The sequence below is a fragment of the Scyliorhinus torazame genome, chromosome 2, assembly GCF_047496885.1.
Source record: "Scyliorhinus torazame isolate Kashiwa2021f chromosome 2, sScyTor2.1, whole genome shotgun sequence".
NCBI classification, from domain to species: Eukaryota; Metazoa; Chordata; class Chondrichthyes; order Carcharhiniformes; family Scyliorhinidae; genus Scyliorhinus; species Scyliorhinus torazame.
The window spans coordinates 130716193-130728931 of NC_092708.1; the positions used below are offsets into that span (position 1 = coordinate 130716193).

A 12739-nucleotide genomic window follows, 5' to 3' on the forward strand; every position below is an offset into this window, starting at 1 on the left:
TTTGCTGGGACTGGCATGGTCACAGTCTCTCTTTTACTGTTCTCAATTGCCCACATTATACTCCCCATACATAACTGCTTAATCACTGGGGTTAGTGTGGTACAATGGATAATCGGGTCGACCTTATCTGCATCTTCACCATTAGTGGAAAGCACACTTGGTTCACTTGAAACTGCTGCGGGTTTTAAATTCGTTATCTGGCTACTCGATGTCGGTGTCCTCAGGATTCCTGCTCCAATGTTCTGCTCATTTATCAGTGGAGTGTGTATAGGTTCAATGCAATTAATGTTCCCCTCAAGGTTTGAAGAGTCATTACTGACTAACTGCTGGTCTCCGAAGTTGGGACTTTGCGGCGTTGTGTTGAAGGGAGACATTTGTCCCTGCTGTAGATATGATTCAGGTTGTGTTATTTCCATTACCTGAGGATCAATGTCTTGTCCATTTTTTCGATCCGTACTAAAACACTGGCAATTCTCAGTCTGCTCCTTGCAAGTTAAACATTCAATTAATTTCTTTAGCAAATCCTCAGCATCCTTCTGTGACCGTGCAGCATTATTAATCTCTGTTCGGCTATAATGATCCTGAAGGTCAGCGCATAAACCTTTTTTCTTCGGGCTTGGAAGAGGCGATTCCTTTGGCTTGTCTTCAGTTGGGCTTGAACAGTCTTCAGTGCTGTGCCCTTCATTGTAGCATGAGAGACCGTCATGGTCATGCTGCTGTGTAGTGGAGCATAGTAGGCTGTTATAGCCTTCTTGCTGTTCACGTGAGCATGGCAGACTTGCATCGTCTGCCGCTGGTTGGTTAGGAGAGGTTGCTAGACCCTCATGGTCTTGTTCCTGCAAGGACCGCACTCTGGAGTCTTGCGTTTCTGCAATTGTAGAGTCTGTCCACGAGCTTGCTGTGGAGGCTTGTGACACTGGAGTCACTTCTGGTTCATGCGAGGACTGCGCTCTGGAGTCTTGCATGTCTTCTTTCATAGAGTCGGGAACATTGAGCGGGACGTGGACCACGCTCTGTGTGGCAGCAGGGCGCTCTCCGTGTGCTTGCAGCGCTCCCTGTCTGTTAATGTCAGGCTGCAGCATCATCCGGTACTGATAAGTTGGGACGTCATATCTGCTGGATTGAAGATCCTCGAATCCGAAAAATGAATCCGCATCTGCGTCAGATTCAATGTGGGGGCCGCCAATGTGCAACACGAAAGGTTCGTCCGAGTCATAGTCGTATAGGACCACGGAGCTATCATTGGGCTCGCGAGGTCCGGAAACACTGTAAAGATCGTCATCGAAGTATTCGAGGTCGGAATCATCGGCTTGTGCGTAGGTAACTGCTTGTCGGAGGGTTCTTCGGAGGTCAAATTCATCTCCTGGGTCAATTTGCGGCAATGTGCTGTCATTCCAGGTGAGGGAAGGTTGTTTTACAGCTTTAACAGATTTTTGTTTTTTTGATTTGGGACGTTTCCCTTTTAAATTGGATTTGGGAAGTTTCCCCTTTAAATTGGTGCGGTCTGGGGCCTCTGACATCCTGACGCTCGGTATGTAGCACGTAGGAAGCGACTGCGCATGCTCAGATCGCTGTTCCTTTACCGATGGCCGTTTTCTTGACTGCACATGCGCAGCATCTCGCGCATGCGCAAACGATACTTCCGGTTCTGCGCACTGCTCGCGCAACTGTGCTAGCATGATACTTTTAGCAAGGTGGCCGCCGACCTCGACCCAGCCCTCTCTCAGGCCCGGGATTTCGGCCTCTGGGAATTCGGGCTCCGGGATCCCAGCCACGAGGTGAGTACTGCCGCTTTTCTTACCTTTACTTGCCGATTGGATTGCGTTTTCTTCACAGTATTTGGAGAATTTGTCCAGGACTGCCTGGTAATCGTACCTTTGCTGCCTCCTGAAGAACCTGAACCTTGTGAATATTTCTCTTGCCCTTGCACCGGCGATGGTGAGGAGAAATTCAATTTTTTCGCTATCATCCAGGTCTTGGAGTTCAGCTGCCACCAGGAACAATTCGAACACTTGCCGGAATCGCCGCCGATTTTTGCGGAGATCGCCGTAGCACTGGAGCGGCTGCGGAACCGGGAGCTCTATCATTTTGCCTGGGCACTGCTGGTTGTCTGTGTACACTGAGGTATGCCGGCAGGTATCGATCCACTCCTGTACCATGTGGTGTTGGGTGCTCTGGTGCACAGATGAGCCAACACAGTTGTATGTGGTACAACTCTATTTTATTTTAACTCTTATAATACAGTTCGTTCTGGATACTCTGCACGTGCTGTCTCCATGAGTGTTTCGTGTAGCAGGTCTGTCCTGGTCCTCCTCTCCAGCTAATACTGACCACCAGGTGTCGTGTTTGTGCTTTTATATCTTTCTGTGATTGGTTGTGGTGGTGTGTGTTCTGATTTGTCTGTTGGTGTGTCTATCATGATGTGTGTGTTTGAATATCATGACAACGCTGATTTGAAAATCCAGCAGCATGAACTCCCTTTTCCTCCTCTTCTTTAGGTAGGAAGGAGCTGGTAGTAAACTGATCAGCAGATTGTTCCAATTTAAACAAGCAGAAGGAAATGCAACCTCAATTTAAAGGATACATCACGGGATTCTCTGTTTGCCGACGCCCGATTGGGCGGAGAACAGGTTCTGCCAAAATCACGGTGGGCGCCGATTTGTCACCAAATCGCGATTCTCCGTCACCTCGACAGCGGCGTCAATGCGTATTTGAACGCACGTACAGTAAACACTGTTTGCATATCATTAGTGGGCCCGACCCGCTATTCTCCGGGGCCTCCGCGATTTTCCTCCTCCGATGGGCCAAGTTCCCAACGGCGCAGTTCACTTGTGTTTTTAAAAATCATGAACCCGTTGTGGTGGCTGATGAAAGCGAGAGAGAGGAGGTAGGACACAGAGAGGAGCGAATGCGGGCTGCCGGGCGGGACACTGGACGGGGTGGCTTGGGTGGGGGGGCCCTTACCAGGGCCGGGGAAGGGGGGGTAGCGCGGGAATGGGCCGAGTGGCCAGGGTGACCTCCCAAGGACATGGGATGGTGTCCAGTCCCAGGCCGTCATTACTGTGGCCATTTTGCTGCGCACCACCTTGGACCCTGGTTCTGCAGAGCGACACTGGCCGTATGAGTGCCCCCAACCCCTGACCCCCGCACCCCACCCTCCACCACCTGCTGGTGGCCCACCGAGGGCAACACACATAGTAGTCCTTATGGGGGTCGAGGTGCATACACCTGGCAAGGGCCGTGCCAGCCGACAGTACCCCTGGCATCAGGGACGGGCGCCAGAGCCAGAGGCCCTCATGGTGCCGGCCACCAACGGGGCCAGGGGTGCGGTGATGGGAGTGACATTCGGGGGCAGAATCCGCGGTGCAAACAGGGGCCACCATGAGACCGTTGGACCTGGTTGGGTAAAGGGGTACGCACCCGCTAACATGTCGGCCTTTCGCCCCCTGCAGATGATGGATATTGGAATTCAACCAGCAATAGTGGCCTTCCTGCTAGTCTCTGGAGGATTCCCTGCGACTGTACGAGCTCGAGGAGGACGAGGAAGCTGCAGCAGCAGAGCGGGCAGCAGCGGAGCATGACGCAGAGGACAGGTAGCAGCCGCACAGGTTGGAGAGCGAGACGCCCAACAGGCCGAGGAGGAGGTGGGAAGGAGGTGCCGCAAGAAGTCTCATATGTACCAGCAGCGCCTTTCATTTGAGAACTTGCCGGTCCAGGCATGGTGTCGAAGACTCTGGCTGAGCAGGGAGACAGTGAGACATATCTCATAGATGATGGCACACATGACACCATGGGGGTATGGGGGAAGGACACCTGCTCCCCGTGGCCATCATGGTGACTGTCGCCCTGAACGTTTACGGAATGGGGTCCTTCCAGGTGCCGAGTGGGGACCAGTCCAGGATCTGACAGACCTCGGTGCACAGGTCCCATTCCCTCCCCAAAGTCCGCCCATTCCTCCCCTGCCCCCCCGGCCAGCCCAGACCAGCCCACCCCTCACACCCATCAGGCAGAGCACCGAGGCAGTTTGTAACGGTGGTAACAGGTATTTAATGTGAACGGATATATACAAATTTGTGCCCTAGCCCCTATAACTAAAATGTGCTCTGCACCCGTACCAACTTAGCTAGTGCTGAACTTTCTGGCCTTACGGTCCCCTATCACTGCGCCTTGGTGGTTCCCCAGATGGTACAACAGTAATGGAGGTGGCCTGCTGTGATTCCTGCCCTGAGACCTGGGTCCTGGTTGGCGCGCGTCCTCCGGGGTGACCGGACCAGGATGGGCTCGGCTGCTACTCGGGTGTCCTGGGTGGCGTGTTGCCGCCCCATTCTGCCCGCTGCCCACCAGATGCACCAGGGAAAAGGGGGGGGAAGGCCGAAGTGCTGCTGTGTTCCGGCACCTCCCCTGCGGGAGTCACCGGCACGGTCCTCATCACCTACTCCTCCCCCGGGGTGCCCGATGGCCCAGGCTACTCCATGAGACAGGGGTGCGAGTGGAGCTATCCCCTGAGGCTCTCCCACCACCTAGCACTGCCAGTCCTGGAGGTCCGCACTGATCTCGACCAGGGTCCGCATGCTTACTGCTATGGAGCACAGGGAGTGGGCCATCTCCATCTGGGTCTGCACCACATTAGACATTGACTGTACCACCACCTTCTGGGTTTGTGTTACATCAGCCAGTGACTGCGCCATCTCCCTCTAGGACTGGGCCACCTTCCTCTGCGACTGTGCCACATTGGCCTGTGCCTGGGCAATGCCACCGACATTCCCAGCCATGGCCCGCTGTGATGGGCCACGCTCAGGAGCACCGCTGCAATGTCCAGGAGGCTCTGGGGCATGGTCGCCTGTGAGAGGGCAACCCTGTCCTGGGCCTCGCAAGCATCTGCACAGAATGTCCCAGGCGTTGGACATGCTGATCCATAGCCACGACTGTCAGCCCCAAAGCCTCCACCGCGGACGCCACCCATGCCTGGGTGGCACGCATTGTCGGCACCACCTCTTGCCCCTGCACCTGCGGGTCCTGGATGCTCGCCGACAACCCCGCAAATAGATACTGTCTTTGCAACTGCATCTCCACCATAGATGGAACTGTCTGTTCCAGAAGCTCTAGACCTGTCTGAACAGCAGCTAGTTCCTCGGGCCGGCCTGCCCTGCGATTGACCGCCCCCTCAGGTGTTGCTACCTCCACCTGCTGGACCGGAGCTGCTGGATGGTGAGCACCAGATAGTGTCCCAGGAGCCCATTCACTAACATGTCCAACCGAGGTGAGTGTCTCCCGGATGGTGGAGGGTGTTGAAGACAGCTGTGATAGAAAACCACTGTCATCCTCCGACCCGAGCTCTATGTCTCGGGCAGAGGGCTGGTGTCCGAGCTACTCTCCCAGTCACTGCTCGGCTCACGGGGGTGCTCCGGCTATGGCACTGGCTGGGGGCGGGCGATGCCTGTAAGACACAAGACAAGATGCATGTTCAGACCGCGGGCGAGGAGGGGTGGGGTGGTGGTGTGGGGGTGGTGTAGGGTGAGGTGGTGTGGGGTTGAGAGTGGTGTGGGGAGAAGGTGGTGTTGGGGTGAGGGTGATGTGGGGGTGACGGTAGCGTTGGGGTGAGGGTGACGTGGGGGTGAGGGTGGTATTGGGGTGAGGGCGATGTGGGGGTGAGGGTAGTGTTGGGGTGAGGGTAGTGTTGGGGTGAGGGTGACGTGGGGGTAAGGGTGGTGTTGGGGTGAGGATGATGTGGGGGTGACGGTAGCGTTGGGGTGAGGGTGACGTGGGGGTGAGGGTGACGTGGGGGTGAGGGTGGTGTTGGGATGAGGGTGATGTGGGGATGAGAGTGGTGTTGGGATGAGGGTGATGTGGGGATGAGAGTGGTGTTGGGGTGAGGGTGATGTGGGGGTGAGGGTAGTGTTGGGGTGAGGGTGACGTGGGGGTGAGGGTAGTGTTGGGGTGAGGGTGACGTGGGGGTGAGGGTAGTGTTGGGGTGAGGGTGACGTGGGGGTAAGGGTGGTGTTGGGGTGAGGATGATGTGGGGGTGACGGTAGCGTTGGGGTGAGGGTGACGTGGGGGTGAGGGTGACGTGGGGGTGAGGGTGGTGTTGGGATGAGGGTGATGTGGGCATGAGAGTGGTGTTGGGATGAGGGTGATGTGGGGATGAGAGTGGTGTTGGGGTGAGGGTGATGTGGGGGTGAGGGTAGTGTTGGGGTGAGGGTGACGTGGGGGTGAGGGTAGTGTTGGGGTGAGGGTGACGTGGGGGTGAGGGTAGTGTTGGGGTGAGGATGATGTGGGGGTGACGGTAGCGTTGGGGTGAGGGTGACGTGGGGGTGAGGGTGATGTGGGGATGAGGGTGATGTGGGGATGAGGGTAGTGTTGGGGTGAGGGTGACGTGGGGGTGAGGGTGGTGTTGGGGTGAGGATGATGTGGGGATGAGGGTAGTGTTGGGGTGAGGGTGACGTGGGGATGAGGGTAGTGATGGGCTGAGGGTGACGTGGGGGTGAGGGTGGTGTTGGGCTGAGGGTGATGTGGGGGTGAGGGTGGTGTGGGGGTGAGGGTGATGTTGGTGGGGGTTGATACACGGGTTACGGGCACCGCAACTAAGCGAGGTCTCACTTCCTCGCCTTCAGCCGAGCTCCACATCAGCGACCTCCCTTTCCTCCAGCCGCTGACCACGTCTAGGGCCCTCTATGGTGAGTGGCCGCAGGTCCAGGGGTCCCCCTCCTGTCTTCTCCCACTCTCGGCGGTTATGCGCCGCCTTCTCCCTTGGGGGGAGGGGGGCCGGAAAACAAAAGTGTTAGACAGTCCGACTCATGCAGCCCAAGGGGTGGATAGCTGGTGGCCTCAGTGGCCAGGGCACGCGGCAATGGCGGCCAGTATGGGTGCTGGCATGTAGGGTAGGGATGGAGGTTTGGCCGCCCTCCGGGCTGAGGGGGTAGGGTTACGGGTGTGTGGGATGGGGGTTATAGCCAGGGGCACAGTGCTGCCGACCCACCCTGGCCACCCTGAGGAGGTCGTTCAGTTTTTTTCTGCACTGCTGGTCGGTCCGGACTACGTTGTCCACGGCACTGACCGCCTCTGCCACTTGCGCCCAGGCACGATGAATGTTGGCGGCTGACAGTCTTCTTCCCGGGTCGTGTTACAGGGTGAACCGCCTCTCCTGCACCGTGTCCAGGAGGACTTCCAACTCGGCGTCGGTGAAGCGTGGATCTGCTCTCCTTGCCGCCATCTTGTTGGCCGGGATGGTGTGTGTGGAGAGTGAAGTGTGTATGTGCGGCTGCAGCTTGTCAGCCTCCTGAGTGTCAATCGTGGAACCAGCAAATCCCATACCGTTTCCCATTAGAATCGATTGTGTTCCACGTGGCCCCAGAGCTAGCCCCTTTACAGTCACTGAATCGGTCCAGGTGCTATGCCAGTTTTGCTGTCGTGAAAGTCCATGAATTCTGCGTTGGCGTCAACACTAGCTTTAAATAGGCTTGGGCAGCCTTCCAAAATGATGGAGTGAGAAGGAATTAATCTTTTGTTCCTTGATTGGATTTGGGGGGTGCGGAACAACCTATCAAACATATTAGAATGAGGATTGGGAGTTGAAATCATCTGGGGCTTACGCTAATATCCCTCAATCTCCATTATATTCAATTCCAGCTGGTGTTAAAATCAAAACTCATCAGAAAGTGATTTATTAACATACAGCAACAGACCTGAAAACCTATTAAAGCCAATAATGCATATATATATAAATAGTGTTTTCAAAAATGTGATGCAATCTTGTAATTTAGACCACATTTATGTTCAACTTTTCTCTGTAGCTAATGATGCAACAATGAAATATCTGTTTAAGTTCAAGATTTGCGCTGAATTTGTATCTTTCATTCTCTTAATTTCCTAAGTTCACACCAGCAGGGTCCACAATTGTTCAATTTGTATGGACAACAAACAAGGGTACTGCTATTTGCCACAATCAGGAATCTTTAGACACCACCGTATTCTTATTAAGTATAACATGGACCTTACCTGCTTTCAGCATCTGCGCTGCATTTGGGAGACAGGAGCTCAAAAGATTTTGTAAACTTTACCACCTGCCACAAAATATTGAGAGAAAAAGTGAGCCATAATGTGCAGCAGAAAAATGTCTTAATTCCAATCAGATAGATCATTCGGTTAAAATGTCATTCTGCCTCTGAGAGATGGAGTTTTTTAAAAAATTCCAATTAAGGGGCAATTTATCATGGCCACAGTTGCTAACTGTGGTCTTTCATACTAATAACACTTCTAGCATTAGTTATTAGTCCATTATATTGGAAAAATCATATGGAAGGAATGAACATTTAAAAAAAGATATACCTCTTACAATACAAATGAACGGATGATTAAACATCCTTGGGTTCAGCTTCTTCCATTGCTTACAAAAGTTTTAGCTCCAAAAAGGCTTTCTGACAATTTAAAAGTATTTTGTTTCTCACTTCTATTTTTATTAGGTCCTACTTTGTGCCTTTTGGAGCCAACTTACCGGTGACTCAATGTCTTCAAGGAGCAATACAGAACAGCGTTCGCACTTGAGCAGTGTCTGTGCACGGTGCATTATTTTCCTCACAATCTTTTCCAAATCTGTTTGCTCTTCAAACAAATCATTGACTACTTCCAGCAGAGCCTATTCATGACAATAGGGATAAAATAGCACATTAGTATCAGAGTACCTAATTCAATGGCTATATGAGAAATGAAAAATGCTAGGAACTGAAAAATAACAGGAAAAAAGACATGCTTCATATGTACATCTGACCGTAGAGACCGGGGGCGGGATTCTCCATGAATCGGCGTGATGGCCCGAAACCAGCGCCGGAAATTTGCGATGGCGTCACCCATCACGGACACGTGCACCGTCACTGCACAAAAGACACCCCCCCCCCCTCCCGGAGACCCGGCAAAATGGCCGTCCGCGCGCAGCGCCAAGTGAGACCCCCGACTGCCTGCCCCTTTCCCCATATCCCCCCTTCCCCCATATCCCCCTTCCCCTCCTCCCCATATCCCATCTTCCCCCATATCCCCCCTTCCCCCGTAACCCCCATATCCCCCTTCCCCATCCCACCTTCCCTCATATCCCCTACCCCCATATCCCCATTAACCCTCTTCCCCCATATCCCCTTCCCCATATCCCCCCTCCCCCATATCCCCCTTTCCCCATATCCCCCTTTCCCCATATCCCCCCTCCCCCATATCCCCCCTTCCCCCATATCCCCCCTTCCCCCATATCCCCCCTTCCCCCATATCCTCCCTTCCCCCATATCCCCCTTCCCCCAAATCCCCCCTTCCCCCATATCCCCCCTTCCCCCATATCCCTCAAGATTGCATTTGGGGGGCTATGGGGTATGGGGGGATATGGGGAAGGGGATATGGGGGAAGGGGTATGGGGAAGGGGGGATAGGGGGATATGGGGGAAGGGGGGATATGGGTGGGATATGGGGGAAGGGGGGACAGACCCGGAGCAACAGGCGGATGCCGCCCCCAGGACGTTTCAGGGCGGCCACGAGCCAGGGACAGTCTCGGAGCACCAGGCGGACTCCGCCCACATCTAGTGCGAGTGCGGCGACGCCAGCGAGCCACACCCAGCGATGAGGAGGGCAGCCACAGCACCAGGCCCCCGTCGCAGCCGACCCAGGACACTGACGCACAGGACACCGACACACAGGACACCGACACACAGGACACTGACACACAGGACACCGACACACAGGACACCGACACACAGGACACTGACACACAGGACACCGACACACAGGACACTGACGCACAGGACACCGACACACAGGACACCGACACCCAGGACACTGACACACAGGACCCTAACACACAGGACCCTAACACACAGGACCCTAACACACAGGACACTGACACACAGGACACCGACACACAGGACACTGACACACAGGACACCGACACACAGGACACCGACACACAGGACACCGACACACAGGACACTGACACACAGGACCCTAACACACAGGACCCTAACACACAGGACCCTAACACACAGGACACTGATGCACAGGACACCGACGCACAGGACACCGATGCACAGGACCCTAACACGCAGGATACTGACGCCCAGGACACTTACGCACACGACACCCACATACAGGGGACGGATGGACAGGAATCACCACTCCAGGGGACCCCGGACTTCGGGTCGGATGAGGAGCACGCCATTACTCCACTGCTATCTCCTACACCCTCCACCATCGCAGAGACACTCACCTCCGTTGGGCACTTTAGCGATGAGGCATCTTGGACATTAACTGGTGCGCATAACACAGCCGTCCCGGTACAGCAGGTGGAGGCAGGAGGAGCCGAGGGGCCGGGCGGGCGGAGGGCAGCCCGGTGCAGGCAACCATCTGCGGCCCAGACGGGTCCCGGGTTCCTGGAGTTACCACACCCACCCATAGACCCGATGCAGGCACGGACCAAGGGACGATCGAAGGGGGTGACGGCCGCTTGCGGCAGCTGCAGACGAAGGTGGAGGTGTCCACCCGTGTGCAGGAGCAGGGAGTGGTGCCGGTCATGCGTGCCACCCAGGCTGACACCGCACGGGTGGCATCCGCGGTGGATGCAATGGGTGCGACGGTGTCAGACATGGGTCTGATGCGACCATCAATTCACTGAGAGACACATTGAGATGTAAACCGTGGTTTTAATCAGCTTACAACTGAGCCTGCCTGTGACCGGTACAACAATGAATGCGGCCCCGCAGGTCAGCTGCCTTTATACTTCCTGTAAGGGGTGGAGCCATGGGCGAGCCCCTACAGTTCGCGTGGCCCTCGCACCACTCGAACGCGTACATGCCCCGACATATCCCCCTGTGGGTGAAGCTGTACAATGGCCCATAGGTGGAGCCCACAGGGTTAAACACATAACGTAACACGATACAGCGGTAACATGGGGTGGGATTCTCCGACCCCCCCGCCAGGTCGGAGAATCGCCGGGGGCTGGCGTGAATCCCGCCCCCGCCGGTTGCCGAATTCTCCGGCACCGGATATTCGGCGGGGGTGGGAATCGCGCCGCACCGGTTGGAGGTGCCCCCCCGGAGATTCTCCGGCCCGCGATGGGCCGAAGTCCCGCTGCTGGAATGTCTGTCCCGCAGGCGAGAATCAAACCACCTCTCTTACCGGCGGGACAAGGCGGCGCGGGCAGGCTCCGGGGTCCTGGGGGGGGGGTGCGGGGCGATCTGGCCCCGGGGGGTGCCCCCACGGTGGCCTGGCCTGCGATCGGGGCCCACCGATCCGCGGGCGGGCCTGTGCCGTGGGGGCACTCTTTTCCTTCCGCCTTCGCTATTGTCTCCACTATGGCGGAGGCGGAAGAGACCCCCTCCACTGCGCATGCGCGGGGATGCCGTGAGCAGCCGCTGACGCTCCCGCACATGCGCCGCCCGGCAAAGTCATTTCCGCGCCAGCTTGCGGGGCACCAAAGGCCTTTCCCGCCAGCTGGCGGGGCAAAAATCAGTCCGGCGCGGGCCTAGCCCCTCAAGGTGAGGGCTCGGCCCCTCAAGATGCGGAGAATTCCGCACCTTTGGGGCGGCGCGATGCCGGACTGATTCACGCCGTTTTTGACGCCGGTCGGCGGACATCGCGCCGATTGCGGAGAATCCCGCCCATGATGTCACAGTGCACTGGTGAATTAACAATAGTTCCATTCACCACAGGGTCGCAGTATGCAAGGTGTGGGGCTTTCGTGGCCCAGGACATGGCTGCCCTCTCATAGGCAGCCATGAGCCAGAGCCAGCAGCAGATCACAGAGGCGCTCAACGCCGTAGCCCAGTCTCAGCAGGCAATGGCCCAGTCTCTGCAGGCCATTGCTGAGGGCATCGTCGCCATTGCCCAGGTGCTGGCCGGTGTCGCCCAGACACAGACAGGGATGGCCAACTCCCTGAGCTCCATGGCTGCAAACTTGCAGAGCCTTGTTGATACCAGGGCGGGCCTCCAGGACTGGCAGCACCAGGTGTCGGGGGGGGCGCCGGATGCTCGGTCCGTTCGCATCCCCATCCCATGTAGAGGCCCGGGGGCCATCGGGCACCCCGAGGGAGGAGGAGGTGCTGGGGCCCGTTCCGGGTCCCCCTGTAGGGGAAGTCCCGGAACACCGCGACACCTCAGACTCCCCCCCCCACCCCCTTTCATTCCAGGTGCATCTGCTGGGCAATGGGCAGGACAGGCTGGCAGCTCGCCATCCTAATTGCCCGAGCCGCAGCCTGGCCCACCTAGGACGGGCCTCCCTAGGAAACGGCCGCCAAAGGGGTCCCTAGTCACAGGGTAGGAATCGCAGGAGTCCACCTCCAGTTCTGCTGTACCATCTGGGGAACCACCTTGGCGTAGTCAAAGGGCCCATAAGGCCAAACAATTAGACACTGAGTAAGTTGGCACGGGTGCAGGGCACAGATTAGTTCTGGGGCTAGGACACGTGTTACTGTTATTAAAATCACTTTCACACCTACAGAAGCTGCCTTTGTGCTCTGTCCGATGCGTGCGGGGGTGTGGTGTGAGGTGAGCGCAGTGGGTGTGTGAGGGGTGATAGAACGTCGGCCTCAGGTGAGTGTGCTCCTCCATCCCCCGAGTCGCCCTTGCCATCCCCCCGGGCAGACGACGGGACCGTGCGCTGCAGTGTCACGGCCGCATGCAGGGACGGTCCGGATGGAGGGTGGTACTGTGGCCATGGGTCAGACATTGTCCAACGATGTAGAGCCCAGAGCTTATCACAGGTGGATTGTCAT

At 56.5% G+C, this 12739-nt stretch overlaps 1 protein-coding gene across 2 annotated transcripts in view; it reads right to left on the minus strand.

Moving 5' to 3' along the window:
* Positions 1-12739, minus strand: part of pde11a (phosphodiesterase 11a) — a 706589-nt gene that overhangs the window by 344158 nt on the left and 349692 nt on the right. For both annotated transcript variants that reach the window (XM_072477086.1, XM_072477077.1), the window contains 2 exons: positions 8492-8632; positions 7996-8060 (listed from right to left, as the gene is read on the minus strand). In XM_072477086.1, the coding sequence (XP_072333187.1) occupies positions 7996-8060; positions 8492-8632 (206 nt within the window). The remainder of the gene's footprint in view (positions 1-7995; positions 8061-8491; positions 8633-12739) is intronic.